Source organism: Saccopteryx bilineata, chromosome 2 (assembly GCF_036850765.1).
Source record: "Saccopteryx bilineata isolate mSacBil1 chromosome 2, mSacBil1_pri_phased_curated, whole genome shotgun sequence".
Lineage (NCBI taxonomy): Eukaryota > Metazoa > Chordata > Mammalia > Chiroptera > Emballonuridae > Saccopteryx > Saccopteryx bilineata.
Genome location: NC_089491.1, coordinates 42509987 through 42523556, shown reverse-complemented (window position 1 = coordinate 42523556; position 13570 = coordinate 42509987). Strand labels below are relative to the sequence as shown.

The 13570-nt window shown below is 37.1% G+C and overlaps 1 protein-coding gene across 4 annotated transcripts in view; it reads right to left on the bottom strand.

Moving 5' to 3' along the window:
- The window catches only part of AGTPBP1 (ATP/GTP binding carboxypeptidase 1), a 163152-nt gene that overhangs the window by 115700 nt on the left and 33882 nt on the right, over nucleotides 1-13570 (bottom strand). For all 4 annotated transcript variants that reach the window (XM_066256967.1, XM_066256969.1, XM_066256968.1 and 1 more), the window contains exons 3-6: nucleotides 11184-11308; nucleotides 4287-4354; nucleotides 971-1034; nucleotides 424-570 (exon numbers count right to left, since the gene is read on the bottom strand). In XM_066256967.1, the coding sequence (XP_066113064.1) occupies nucleotides 424-570; nucleotides 971-1034; nucleotides 4287-4354; nucleotides 11184-11308 (404 nt within the window). The remainder of the gene's footprint in view (nucleotides 1-423; nucleotides 571-970; nucleotides 1035-4286; nucleotides 4355-11183; nucleotides 11309-13570) is intronic.

Genomic DNA, 13570 nt, shown 5'->3' with positions numbered 1-13570 from the left:
ATTTTGGGAGCATTGAGTCTGTACAGTACAAATATGGCTATTAATGAAAAACAAACACATTTTACCTCCATGCTCCTCAAAACATTCCCATTTATACATCCTTCTTCTAGCCGCAACAATATCCATGTTATGTGTATCCTTTACACACATATGCATGCAGGTGTGTCCACACACATACACCAAGACACACTTGTGATTTTGACATGTTTTTCTTCCTTTTTCCACCACATGCAATAGAATTCCTCATGAATTTAGAAACCTCAATTCTTTCAAGTCAATAATTGACTTTAGAAAACATTCCATGACTAAGACCAAGAAAAAGCATAGCACTCTATATTTTAAAATTTACCAGTTTCAAGGCACACAGAATCCATGTCATGAAGACAGTTCTAGATTTGATAATCATACAAATGAAACCCTTACCTTTGGGTCCAATCTTTGCAAGAATAGAATGAATCTGCACCATTAACTCCTCATTCGGGGGACATTCTTTGCTGGCATTCATAAGTAACTGTAACAGTATTTGTGAACCACCTTTGGTGACTAAGAAACTAGCTCTTCGACCTCCACCTAAAAAAAATTTTTTTAATTTGTTTAAATAGCAAATCTTTCCATAGTATTTCAGATATCACAAGTTTTAGCATTCAAGAAATATTTAACCTAAAGACTTCTGAAATCAAACAAACACCATCAAAATAGATTTTGTTTTATTTCATTTATATTAATTAGAAAATAGTACAAAGAGTAAGTACAAATGATGCCTAATTCTATGTTTGAGTCTTCAGAAGTAGTGTGAGAAATACTGGAATACACCAAAAATAAAGCAACAAGAGTATAACATCCAGTTTCCAAATTCTAGTACTCAGAATAGCCTCTATGTACCAGAAAATTCCTCATAAAGTAGACAAGACACGTTGTTGGTCACTATTTACAAACATAAATTATACCAAAAACAAAAAACAAAACTTACCAGCTGACACCAGCTCAACAAGAATGCTTAAGATGTTAAGTGTAGTTTGAAGATCTTTCGTGTTCTGAAATAAATAATTTGCTTTATTAAACCACTGTAAATCAGTAATTCCCAATTTTTTTGTTCCTGTTGGGAACTATCTATATTTTGCAGATAACTTTTCCAATTTCTCTAAGAACAAATGTATTCAGGTTCCACTATTCTCACTTATCACTTTAGTCTCCTTCTTGCACTTAAGAATTTTTGCAAATAATCCAAGCTATTACTTTTTTAGTATCAACACTATTACAAGAGGAATTACTTCGTCATTTGAATTCCTCACCTTCTACAAAACAGTCAATACAAACAAATCAAAATATAAAAGGCACAACATCATCTGGTGACTACTCAGTCACCTAGCTCCCCTCTCAGAAGGTGAATGCGTTATCGGTTCTACATATTCAGCTAAAGATAATGTACACACATACAAGAAATCCATGTAAATATAATGTACAGTATATACAGATTTATTTCTCCAAATAGTATTGCCATATATATAGTTTTGTATGATACATTGGTATTTTTACATATTAATAGTATCTTTGTTCTTTTTCAGTGCTACAGGAAACATTCCATTATATGATTAAACCATTGTTCATTTAACAACCAGTCACCTACCCATAAGATTTTTTAAAATCTTTTGCTATTAAAAAATTGCAACAGGCCCTGGCCGGTTGGCTCAGTGGTAGAGCGTCGGCCTGGCATGTGGGGGACCCAGGTTCGATTCCCGGCCAGGGCACATAGGAGAAGCGCCCATTTGCTTCTCCACCCCCAACCCCTCCTTCCTCTCTGTCTCTCTCTTCCCCTCCCGCAGCCAAGGCTCCATTGGAGCAAAGATGGCCTGGGCGCTGGGGATGGCTCCTTGGCCTCTGCCCCAGGCGCTAGAGTGGCTCTGGTCACAACAGAGCAACGCCCTAGAGGGGCAGAGCATCACCCCCTGGTGGGCAGAGCTTCGCCCCTGGTGGGTGTGCCCGGTGGATCCCGGTCGGGTGCATGCGGGAGTCTGTCTGACTGTCTCTCCCCGTTTTCAGCTTCAGAAAAGTACAAAAAAAAATTTGCAACAAAAACTGCATATATTTACAAGGAATAAATTACAGCTATATGTGGAATAAGTCCCTGGATTTTCTGGGTCAAAGACTATGAGTATTTTGATGGACAGTACTAAATTTTTTTTCATGTAGCGATTTACACTCCCACCAACAATATAGAAGAGTAATTATTTCCCAAAGTCTGGACAAACATTCTAATAAAAAAAAATGTTTAAACATTGTACTTGCTTACATTTCTCTTGTTAAAATCAAAGGTTGAATGAAAAAAAAACACACAGAAAGCAAAAGTATGGCCTATTCAAGGAACTGTCTCACCCCCAGGGTGGAGAATCCTACAGAGGAATTTCAGAATTGCTGTGCATCAGTAACTGGCATGGGACTCTTACTCATTCTCTTTCCGAAAGTAAGTGTTGTCTCTGCTTCACCACTTTAGCTCAATGACTAATGGAACCAAAAAAGCTCCATCCAGACCAGATGGAGGACTGTATGTAACCAGAGACCCTAGTCTTAGGATTGCACCACGAACTCATTGGGGAGGAATTTGGAATGAGAGGGACAGATGTTTGTTAAAGAGAAGAGTGGACTGGGGCAGCAATATTGTTCCATGGTCAGCAAACTGACTTCATCGTCTTCCTAGGTACAGAATCAAACCACCTTTTGCAGCCCTCTGGGTCTGAAACATGAGACTGAGCTCAGGATACCAGAACCTGACTGGAAGGTACATTGCTATCTGTAGGCCTTATCCAGACAAGTCTCTCAAATGTAATTGCCACCTCCCACCTCTGCTGACCTCAGTAACCTGGGACAGGAGCAAATGGGGGCGGGGGACAACGATGCTCAATCTCAAGTGCAATTTCTGGCAAATATCGGTTTATAACCTTTACACGTTTTTCTCTTGGGTTGTTTCTTCCTTACTAATTTGTGGAAGTTCCTTATATGTAAAGAAATGATTACATAAGTTGAAATATTTTTTCCTCGGTTTGCCAGGTGTCTGTGGTGTTTTTTCCCATGCACTTTTTTGTTAATGTACTTGAATTGATCAATTTTTTCTTTTATAGCTCCTGTGTTTTTTCATTCTTAGAAAAACCTTTCCTGTTGTAAGATTATTTAAAAATTCCTTGTACAACTTCCTCTAGTATTATGATTTTATTTTCCATGCTTATATATTGGCTTGATATGGAATTTAATTTGGTGTAGGAAGTTAAGGGTCCAACATTATGCTTTTCTGCATGGCTACAAATTTGTCCCAGCTCCGTTTATTGAGTAATCCCGCTATCCCTTGTTGATATGAAATGCTACCTTTTATTTAGTACTAAATGTCCCTAAGCATTTTAATTTAGTTTTGGATTTTCTATTCTATTACACTGATGTCTATCTGCTATTCATGCACAATTTCTATACTATCTGAATTACTGAAGTTTTATAATGTTCTCTGATATTTGATGAGGCTACTCCTTGCTCATTTCTCATTCCTCATCTTCTTCAGAAATATCCTTTCTATTCTTGCGATTATTTTCCCATTGAACTATAGAGACAAAACTGTTAGTATTTTTAATCGAGATTATTTTAAACTGATGGTGAATATAGAATAAAATAACAGCTTTATGTCATTTTGATAGAAAGTAATTCCTATCAATAAACATGAAATAAATACTTGTTCTTTTTTTCCACCTCTACTGAGATATAATTTGATGTATAACATTGCGTAAATTTAAGGTATAAAATGATACTTACCCTTGTTCTTAATATTGCACTGAATAAAATACAAAATGATTCTGAATGTATCTTGCTGATCCACCCAAAACTTTTACACTGGCATAGAAATTTAATTGTTATCAACATAATATAGTTATCCAACCAATATATATAGTAAACTAAATCATGAATATGTATCAGCTGATATAATATGATGAGAATTACCAATACCAATCATTTATTTCAAGCTAAAGACTTATTTCAATCTAATGCTTTATTTTCTATTACCAATCAAAATGGCATATAAAGATTTAAAATATCGTTATCATTATAACCATAGGGTAATATACTTAGAGGTTTGACTAACAAATAGAATTTTTACATTCCCATTTCAAATGTGAATTTAAAACATAAAACAAACTTCCATTCATTGACTTTACCTCTAAGATAAAAATGTTAAAGTTTCATATTTTTTTTTCTTCAGTACTGGTTGACATTAATAGTTACATAATTAAAGTCTATAAGTGGTTCACCTCTAGTGTTGACAGCAGAACTTCCATTCCTGTAGAACCCTTGGCTGTCATTTCTCTCCTTGTTTTTTCTGAAAAGTAGAAAAAAGAATTTTTTCTAAAACATAAAAAATCAATTACATATAGTTTTATTATACAGCTAACACAGAATAAACACTTCTCTATTGGTCCAGTAAACATTCTAAATCAGTTCTTACATGTTCCTCCCTCTGATGTTGCTAATTCTACTCTCTAGAGACTTCTAGAGATCAAATCTTCCTTGCACCTCATCACAGCTCCTATCAGGTACTAGGTGAATCCCTGTCTGTCCATCTGAAATCTTAAAATCATGAACACAATACAGGTACCAGGGCTGGAAGTGAGGAAGGAGGGATAATGGAAGGCCTCTTTATCATCTTTATGACTAGAACTAGAAAACATTTAATCAAATAGGTGAAAACAGAAATGTAGTACCATTTTAAATGTTTTGATTTAAAACTATTTTCAAATTGTGAATCACACAGATACAAACTAGAGCTTCTCCACAATTATTCTTCTTTAACAAAAGAAAGGTAGATCATAGGCCAACCTTAGAAAAGAAACTGATATTTACTATTCTGTGTATTTTACCACATTCCATCTCATTTATGATTCTCTTTAGCCTTTTGAGAAAGAAACTACTCTTTTCATAGATCAAAAATTTTCATTTGGAAAGAAGAAACCTGCATAAAGTCATGAAGCAACTGAGACCAGGTCACCCAAAGGTGTTTCTGAACCCAAAGCTTACAGTCTTTCCTGATTTAATGCACTTCTAAAAGAGTCGCAACAATCCTTCTTCTAGCAGGACTGTTGTATAAGATATTTGATGTCCTTCTCCCACTTTATCATAGCTGAGTATCAGTGCCAGAAATTCTTTTAAGACAGGATAATCATGCCAATCATTTCACATTTTCAGATTTTAAAAACAGAACAAAACCTATTCTCAATACAGCATATATATATATATATATATATATATATATATATATATATATGTATGTATACACACACACACACAATAAAGTTCAAGAGACTGGTAGTGCCATATTTGTTCCATATGGGGATAGTCAAGGGAGTTGAAGAGCAGAACAATAAGCACTAAGGCCCTGATTAGAGAAGGGGGGGAAGTGAGACACGGCCTTCAGAACATCGCACTTCCACCCAGAGCAAATCCTGTTCAATTTCCATTGTGAATGAGCAAAACTGTATGTGGTAAATAGTTTTGACACATATAAATTATACATGTACAATTTCATAAAAACATGAAGCATGAAATATTCAATACAAATCACAAAAGCTCAGAATTGATTGAAACTTTAAAAAATCATTAGATATCCATCTGAAAATTAAGTTACTCTAAATTGGGAGTTATTAGAGGAACTGATGTACTACCAAGAGGTTAGAGCAAATGTTATTTATGATAACTATGAATAACTACCAACAAAACAAGTGTGGTGATCAGACTCACATCTATTTTTTAAAAAATCTCATGCTCTCATGCATTATCTCAGGTCCAGATAATGAATGTTGTAAAACTTCCAGAAGCCCTACAATCTTACAAAAAATTCCCGTAAGTGATAAAGACCTAAAATATTGTTATTCTCTGTTCCTACTGCCACATTACTAACGCTGAAAAAGAACAGCAAATGTCTATTGCTACATAAAAAAAAGAAAAAATTGTTTGTAAAACCAAATTTCTCCTTTCTAAAAAGTATTATTTCCTCTACCAACCCAAACAATCCATCGTTTTTCCCCAGCCCAGCTGCCTCCATCAAAGTATTAAGATGTAAAATAAGTAAAATAAAATATTTTGTTTAAGTATCCATAATGCATCCTGTTTTACTATTAAAGTCATAACATTTTTCAATGTTAACATCACAAAGAATATTCCGAAGATTGAGATTCCTACTACCGACAAACCATCACAGTTTTACCTTCACGGAAACAAACGAACCAACCAAACTCTTCTCCTTTGAAGACAGTATAATTTAGCTTCTAACTCCCCTTGTCATAACATCTACCATTATCTAGTTATTCCTCAACTAAATGAAAACAAGGTGCTACACAGTCTTCTATTCTACCCCAAATGTCAACGTGGACGATCCATTCAAACACCTAGTTCCACAGTTCCTTGAAACAACAAAGTCCTTCCCTGCTGTGCTCCAATTTATCAACCCTCTTAAGTCTCAGACCTCAAACTGCTCTACCTCTGGTAACTTAACCACCAACCTTCCACTTCCAGACCATAGCCTTCTGACATTCCTGTTTCTTTTCTCTTTCTAAAGTTTATCTAAACCTCACTGTCACCTTCAATGAAACCTCTAATTTGTCGACAACAGTGCTCTTTTCCCATAACATCAGTCTCCTCCATACCTGGCTTGGATGCCAAGCCCCACTCCTTAAACATTCCTACTACAAACCCTTTCACAGAAGTGAATGCTGCAATGTGCATTCTCTATTCCTACATCACAGTAAAAATAATGACACGAGTTTCTTCTCCTAGTGTAATATGGTTAGTACCAAAAAATTCACCATTTCCAACATCATTTAAGAACACAAAACTGCTCCTTTCTCATAGCTCAACTCACAACCAATGCCTTGTGTCCTGCAATAACCCATACTAATTCCAAAATTTGTATTAGGACTCAATCTTCAGACATCTGTTCCCAACTCTTAGTACCTACATTTTCTTCAGTGAATTGAGGCAAAGTGATCAGTCAACACAGATGAAATCCTACAAATAGTGGCCAAACTCCACATGGTTATGTATCAAACCCTTGACAATCTTTCTCCAGTTTGGGGGTGAAAAAGGAGAAGTGTCCTTTCTGCTATGTTCTGAATCCCATCCTTTCTACCTACTCATAAACCTATCAATTCAACCTCCACTGACATATTGGGGGATTTTTGTGTTTTTTTCCTACATATTTAACAAACTATTTTATCTTGCCTCCCCCTTCTACCTCCTGCTTTTCTTTTCTGTTCAGCTCCCCAAAGAGTCTACATTCCTTGTCACTATTTCATTTGTCACTCACATTACAATGTATTTCAATCTTCCTTCTAATCCTACCACTTCAAAATAATCTTCTTATGATCATTAACTTATTATCAAATCAAAAAGGCCGGTATTTTAACTAGCCTCTCTGTTATTTAACATTGCTGACTACCACTTGCTCTCTTGGCTTTTTTTTTAACAGTCCTTCAGAATTCTTATACCAATACATGGCTTCTTCAACACCTTCAATAACACTGGGGAACAATTTTTTTTTTTTCATTTTCTGTTGCATGAGGTTTTAGAACTGTTTCTATGTATATCCACATCACTGATTCCAAATCTGAAATCCGTTTTTTGGTGCATGCTCTAGTTTTTATGCAATTTTAATTTCTTTTTGTTACAGTTAATGGAATGCACTGGTTTTTAAATTGGAGTTAAAGGGCAACAATTCTTGGATTGAACATAACCACAAGGCAATTAATGTTTTATAAACATCACTTTTCATAATTGTAGTTGTTTTTAAATGTAAAAAATTATTATCTGATAAAAAACATCCTCTTATTTTAAGATTGAATCATAGCTTCTTCGAGTAGGCGTACATGTAAGAATAGTCCTAAAACCTTCTGTTATATATGTGGCTGTTAAACACTTCAACGTCAAAGGTGCAATATTTTTATCATTTATTTCACGTGCATATATTGCCTATTGTCAAGTTCCCCTTGGCGATCAAGACAAGAATTGGGCTCCTCATATTGTATGTCATAATTGTGAGGAAATGTTTCGTGACTGGACAAAAGGAAAATGCAAAGGAATGCCTTTTGGTATTCCCATGGTTTGGCGTGAACCTAAGGACCACAGCAGTGACTGTTATTTCTGTCTGATCCATACAAAGGGCATAGGTAAGAAAAAACAGCATATAATCACATATCCTAATATTTCATCAGCAATACGACCTATCCCACACTCTGAGACACACACGGTTCCAGTTTTCAATGGTTTTATTTGTTCTATGGATGAAGAAAGTGAACATGGTGATCAAGTGTATTTTCATAATATGCATGAGGAAATGGTTGTAGAATCTGAAGGGTCTTTCTTCTAATGCCAGGCAGTCATTAACCCCTCAGCAGGTTAGCCAACTCAAATTGAATGACTTAGTAAGAATGACATAAAAATTATCCTCAACTTTCTGAAGTATGAAGAGCATAACTGGATCATTTGTGCGGATCTTAAAATGGTAAATTTCCTGCTAGGACAACAGAGAGGTTTCATGAAGTATCCTTGCTTTCCATGTTTGTGGGACAGCCGAGCTCAGGAGAAACACTGGACACAGGAGGAGGGGCTGAAACATGAAGCTCTGGAAGTAGGGATGCAAAATATTGTGAATGAACCTGTAGTTCAGGGATTGGGAACCTATGGCTCACGAGCCAGATGTGGCTCTTTTGATGGCTGCATCTGGCTCGCAGACAAATCTTTAATAAAAAAATAATAATGTTAAAAATATAAAACATTCTCATGTATTACAATTCATTCATTTCTTACCGCTCATGTTCATGGTTGCGGGTGGCTGGAGCCAATCACAGCTGTCCTCCAGGACAACATCAAATTTTTATTGGATAATGCCTAACATACACAGGTCCATTGTATGGCTCTCACAGAATTACATTTTAAAGTATGTGGTGTTCATGGCTTTCTCAGCCAAAAAGGTTCCCGACCCCTGCTGTAGTTAATCGAGACAGGATCATTGTCCCCCCACTTCACATCAAACTTGGCTTAATGAAGCAGTTTGTTCAGGCTTTAAATAGAGAAAGTGAATGCTTTCAACAAATTATTTCTGCTTTTCCTGCCTGGTCTTTCAAGAAGATAAAAGCAGGTGTATTCGATGGACCTCAAATTCTAATCCTCATACGTGACAAAGAATTTGCCAGGAAGATGAATAAGGAGGAGAAAGCAGCATGGCAGTCTTTTGTGGCAGTTACAAACAGCTTCCTTGGCAACAAAAAAGCAGAAAACTATGAACTTCTGGTTCAAGGGATGCTGTTGGCTTTCCATGACATTGAATGTAACATGAGCATTAAGATTCACTTCCTGAATAAGAATTACTTATCACCTTGGTAAGTTTCCTGAAAATCTTGGAACTGTTAGTGATGTAGTGATGAGCAGACTACTGCTGGAGCATCAAATGAGATTGTCCTCAAAAAGTACACAAATGCGCCCTGGCCAGTTGGCTCAGCGGGAGAGCGTCGGCCTAGCGTGCGGAGGACCCGGGTTCGATTCCCAGCCAGGACACAGAGGAGAAGCACCCATTTGCTTCTCCACCCCTCCGCCGTGCCTTCCTCTCTGTCTCTCTCTTCCCCTCCCACAGCCAAGGCTCCATTGGAGCAAAGATGGTCCGGGCGCTGGGGATGGCTCTGTGGCCTCTGCCTCAGGTGCTAGAGTGGCTCTGGTCGCAACATGGCGACACCCAGGATGGGCAGAGCATCTCCCCTGGTGGGCAGAGCATGGCCCCATGGTGGGCGTGCCGGGTGGATCCCGGTTGGGTGCATGCGGGAGTCTGTCTGACTGTCTCTCCTTGTTTCCAGCTTCAGAAAAAAAAAAAAAAAAAAAGTACACAAATGCAAATTTTTGCCTGAATAGAATTTAAATAAGTTTTGCGCAAATTTTATGATTAAAATAAGTGTTTTAATATGTTCTATTTAGAAATTGTAGACAAATTCTGATGCAATCATATCTATTAGTATATTTACTGCATTATATAAATTACTATATTTTCACAAAGATGATGCCCAAAAAGACATTCTACTTCATTATGTTAAACTAAATGTTGAAAATTTTACAATAAGATGAAAACCTAAAATCTTGAATTGCAAAAAAACTGTAGCTTACAGAGAAAAACTAATGTCAGATTTAAGATCAGCACACTCGAATTAGGTAAGAACAGTGTTTTTGTGGATGCAGCAAAAATTTTGTTCCCCAGTGAATAAAAATGTTATATTTAACAGAGAAGAATTTTTAGTTTTTTTTAATTCACTTTAGAGAGAGAAAGACAGAGAGAGAGAGAAATAATGGAGGGAGGAACAAGAAGTCTCAACTCCCATATATGCTTGACTGGGCAAGCCCAGGGTTTTGAGCCAGCAACCTGTGTTCCAGGTCGACTCTTTGTCCACCTCGCTACCACTGGTCAGGCAACAGACAAGAATTTTTAAAGCACTATTATAATTACAATCAATGACATTAAGAAAAGTAACCTTGCCTGACCAGGCGGTGGCGCAGTTGATAGAGAGCCAGACTGGAACACAGAGGACCCAAGTTCGAAACCCCGAGGTCACTGGCGTAAGTAAGCATGGGCTCATCTGGATTGAGCATGGGCTCACCAGCTTGAGTGTGGGGTCACTAGCTTGAATGTAGGATCATAGACATGACCCCATGGTCGCTGGCTTGAGCCCAAAGGTTGCTGGCTTGAAGAGCAAGGTCACTGGCTTGAGCCCAAGGTCGCTGGCTTGAGCAAGGGGTCACTCACTCTGCTCTAGCCCCCCCCAGTCCGTCAAGGCACATATGAGAAAGCAATCAATGAACAACTAAGAAGCTGCAACGAAGAATTGATGCTTCTCATTTCTCTCCCTTCCTGCCTGTCTGTCCCTGTCTCTCTCTCTGATTCTCTCTCTGTAGACATTAAGTCCAATGAACATCACAATAAATATTAACAAACTAAAGGTTCAAATTAAAAGACAGAAAATATGGAAACTGCTATGTATAGAAGATACAATTTAGGTTCAAAGAATGGAAAAAGGATACAAACAAAAACCATAAGAAGGCTCACAGAGCTATACTATTATCGGCATCCACTTTTAAAGAATCAAAAAAGCATTCCCAAAACAAAAAATAAAGCTTACCTTGACTTTGAACCAGATGAAGAATTTTTGATGTAACATATCTGGCAGCATCTGATTCTGCAGATTCATTATTGATCTTCTCCAGCTGAGCCAGGAGTCCAACAATCCGAGAATTATTGGTAAGGCTAAAAAGAATGTTATTTCAAATTAGGGCACACAAAGATCACTGTTTTTACACTAAGTGAAATGAGATATTTTTGAGCAGAAAAGTCATGCACTCTAACTTGTCTTTAAAAGGTCTCTTTGGCTGGTATGTTGAGACTCAAAGAATGATCCCTCCTCCTGACCCAGCCCTTCAGTGTATTTGCTTCATCAATTAATTTTTCTCTGATTCACCATCTTTCTCTCCCTTTGAACTGGATCATACCCATCAGCACATAAATATGATCTAGCAGTTCCCCCAAGCTACCACCAAAATTCTCTGCTACTCTCTGAATAATATGTCCAGACTTACTTTCTCCATTTTCTCACATAATATTCACTTTTTCAAAATAATAGTTTGTCTTCTGTACCCTAAGGTCTTCCCAAAACCTCCTGGGGTTCCGTCTTTCCTCATCATACTCATTACCTCAGCACTATCCAAATCAGATGGTTCCCTCTTTCTACAAATACTTTCTTCTTGGGGCTTTAATGACTCCATACTCTCCTAGTTTTCTTCCACTTCTTTTAGAGTTCCTCTATAGGCTCTTCCTCTGACAAAGTTCTAAACCCTGAAGTCTGCTCCTACAGACCTACCCCCAGCTCTCTTCTCCACTCTCTTCACTCTTCTGTTCTGAGTGACCTCATCTAATCCCATAGCTGTAATTATAATGTATAGGATGCCTGGCTCCTACAGTCAATTCCAGGCTCAGCCTCTGATGGTTTACCCAATCTAACAAGCTCAACATAAAAAAATTTGTTTCCTCCCCTCAACCTATTCATCTTCTGATCTTAACCTTCCCAAACTCATATGAAACCATCAGCTGCTCGAGAGAAAATTCCAGACGCTCTTGACCACCCCAACCCCAAACCCACTTCATCTCCACAGTATCTCAAATCCATCTGCTTCTCTCCATGTCTGCTATTGCCACCCAAGTCCAAGCAATCATCATCTCTCACTAGGAATTACAGCTTCCTAACTAGTCTGCTTTCATTCTTGCTGTCAAATAATCCATTTTTAGAGTGAGTTTCTTAACTTTTTATTTTGAAATAATTACAAAGATCCAAAGAAAATTGCATAAAATAGTACAATGGTCCCCGAACCTCTAACCTCCTCCAAAGGTTAATTTTACCTAACTATAGAATAATAGCAAAACCAAGAAACTGACACTGGAAAGTGTATAGTTATGTAACCAAGCTGCTCTATAGCTAAAAACCCTTCAATGACTTCCCATCAGACTTTAACTAAAATCTTACTTAATATTTAATGACTGTTTATTTTAATGTGTTTTTCTAATTTTATTCAATTATATTTCTCTGAAAGGCCATATGTTAGTACTAAGCTAATAAAACATCTATTTAAAAATTCAAAAACATAAAAAACACACTAAGCATAACACATATTATATTCCATTCCAAATTAAGAGTTTATCAGTAACTCTAAATTTTTAATTAAATTGTACCTATAAAAAATAAAAACTTTCATCTAAGTTTCATCTAAGTGATTCCTTCCTGAGAATCATGCTATTTCAAATGATGGATGGTGGAAGAGTATTTTTTTTAAGGCAGGCAAACAAGTGGAAATTCAGAACACAGGCAAATCAATTTCCCTCTCTATCTCTACTTTTTTCATCCATAGAATAAAAACTAAACAAAATATTCTAAGCCACCACTGACTCAGCTCTTGAGAGAATTTTAGGCTGTTGGCACTAATGTTGAGAGAATTCCAGGTTGAACACCAGAGGGCAGCTATACCATCTGAATAATTTTTAGACTTTATGTGTGTGGGGGGGGGGGGGAGGAATGCTATGCAGCTTCACAATGAACCATTGAGCTATACTGCAAAGTAGAAAATTTTTAAATAAAAAAAAATCTGTTTTACTCTATTATTTAGATCAGGGGTCCCCAAACTTTTTACACAGGGAGCCAGTTCACTGTCCCTCAGACCGTTGGAGGGCCAGAATATAAAAAAAACTATGAACAAATCCCTATGCACACTGCACATATCTTATTTTAAAGTAAAAAAACAAAACAGGAACAAATACAATATTTAAAATAAAGAACAAGTAAATTTAAATCAACAAACTGACCAGTATTTCAATGGGAACTATGCTCCTCTCACTGACCACCAATGAAGGAGGTGCCCCTTCCGGAAGTACAGCGGGGGCCGGATAAATGGCCTCAGAGAGCCGCATGCGGCCCGCCGGCCGTAGTTTGGGGACCCCTGATTTAGATGAATCAAAATGAAG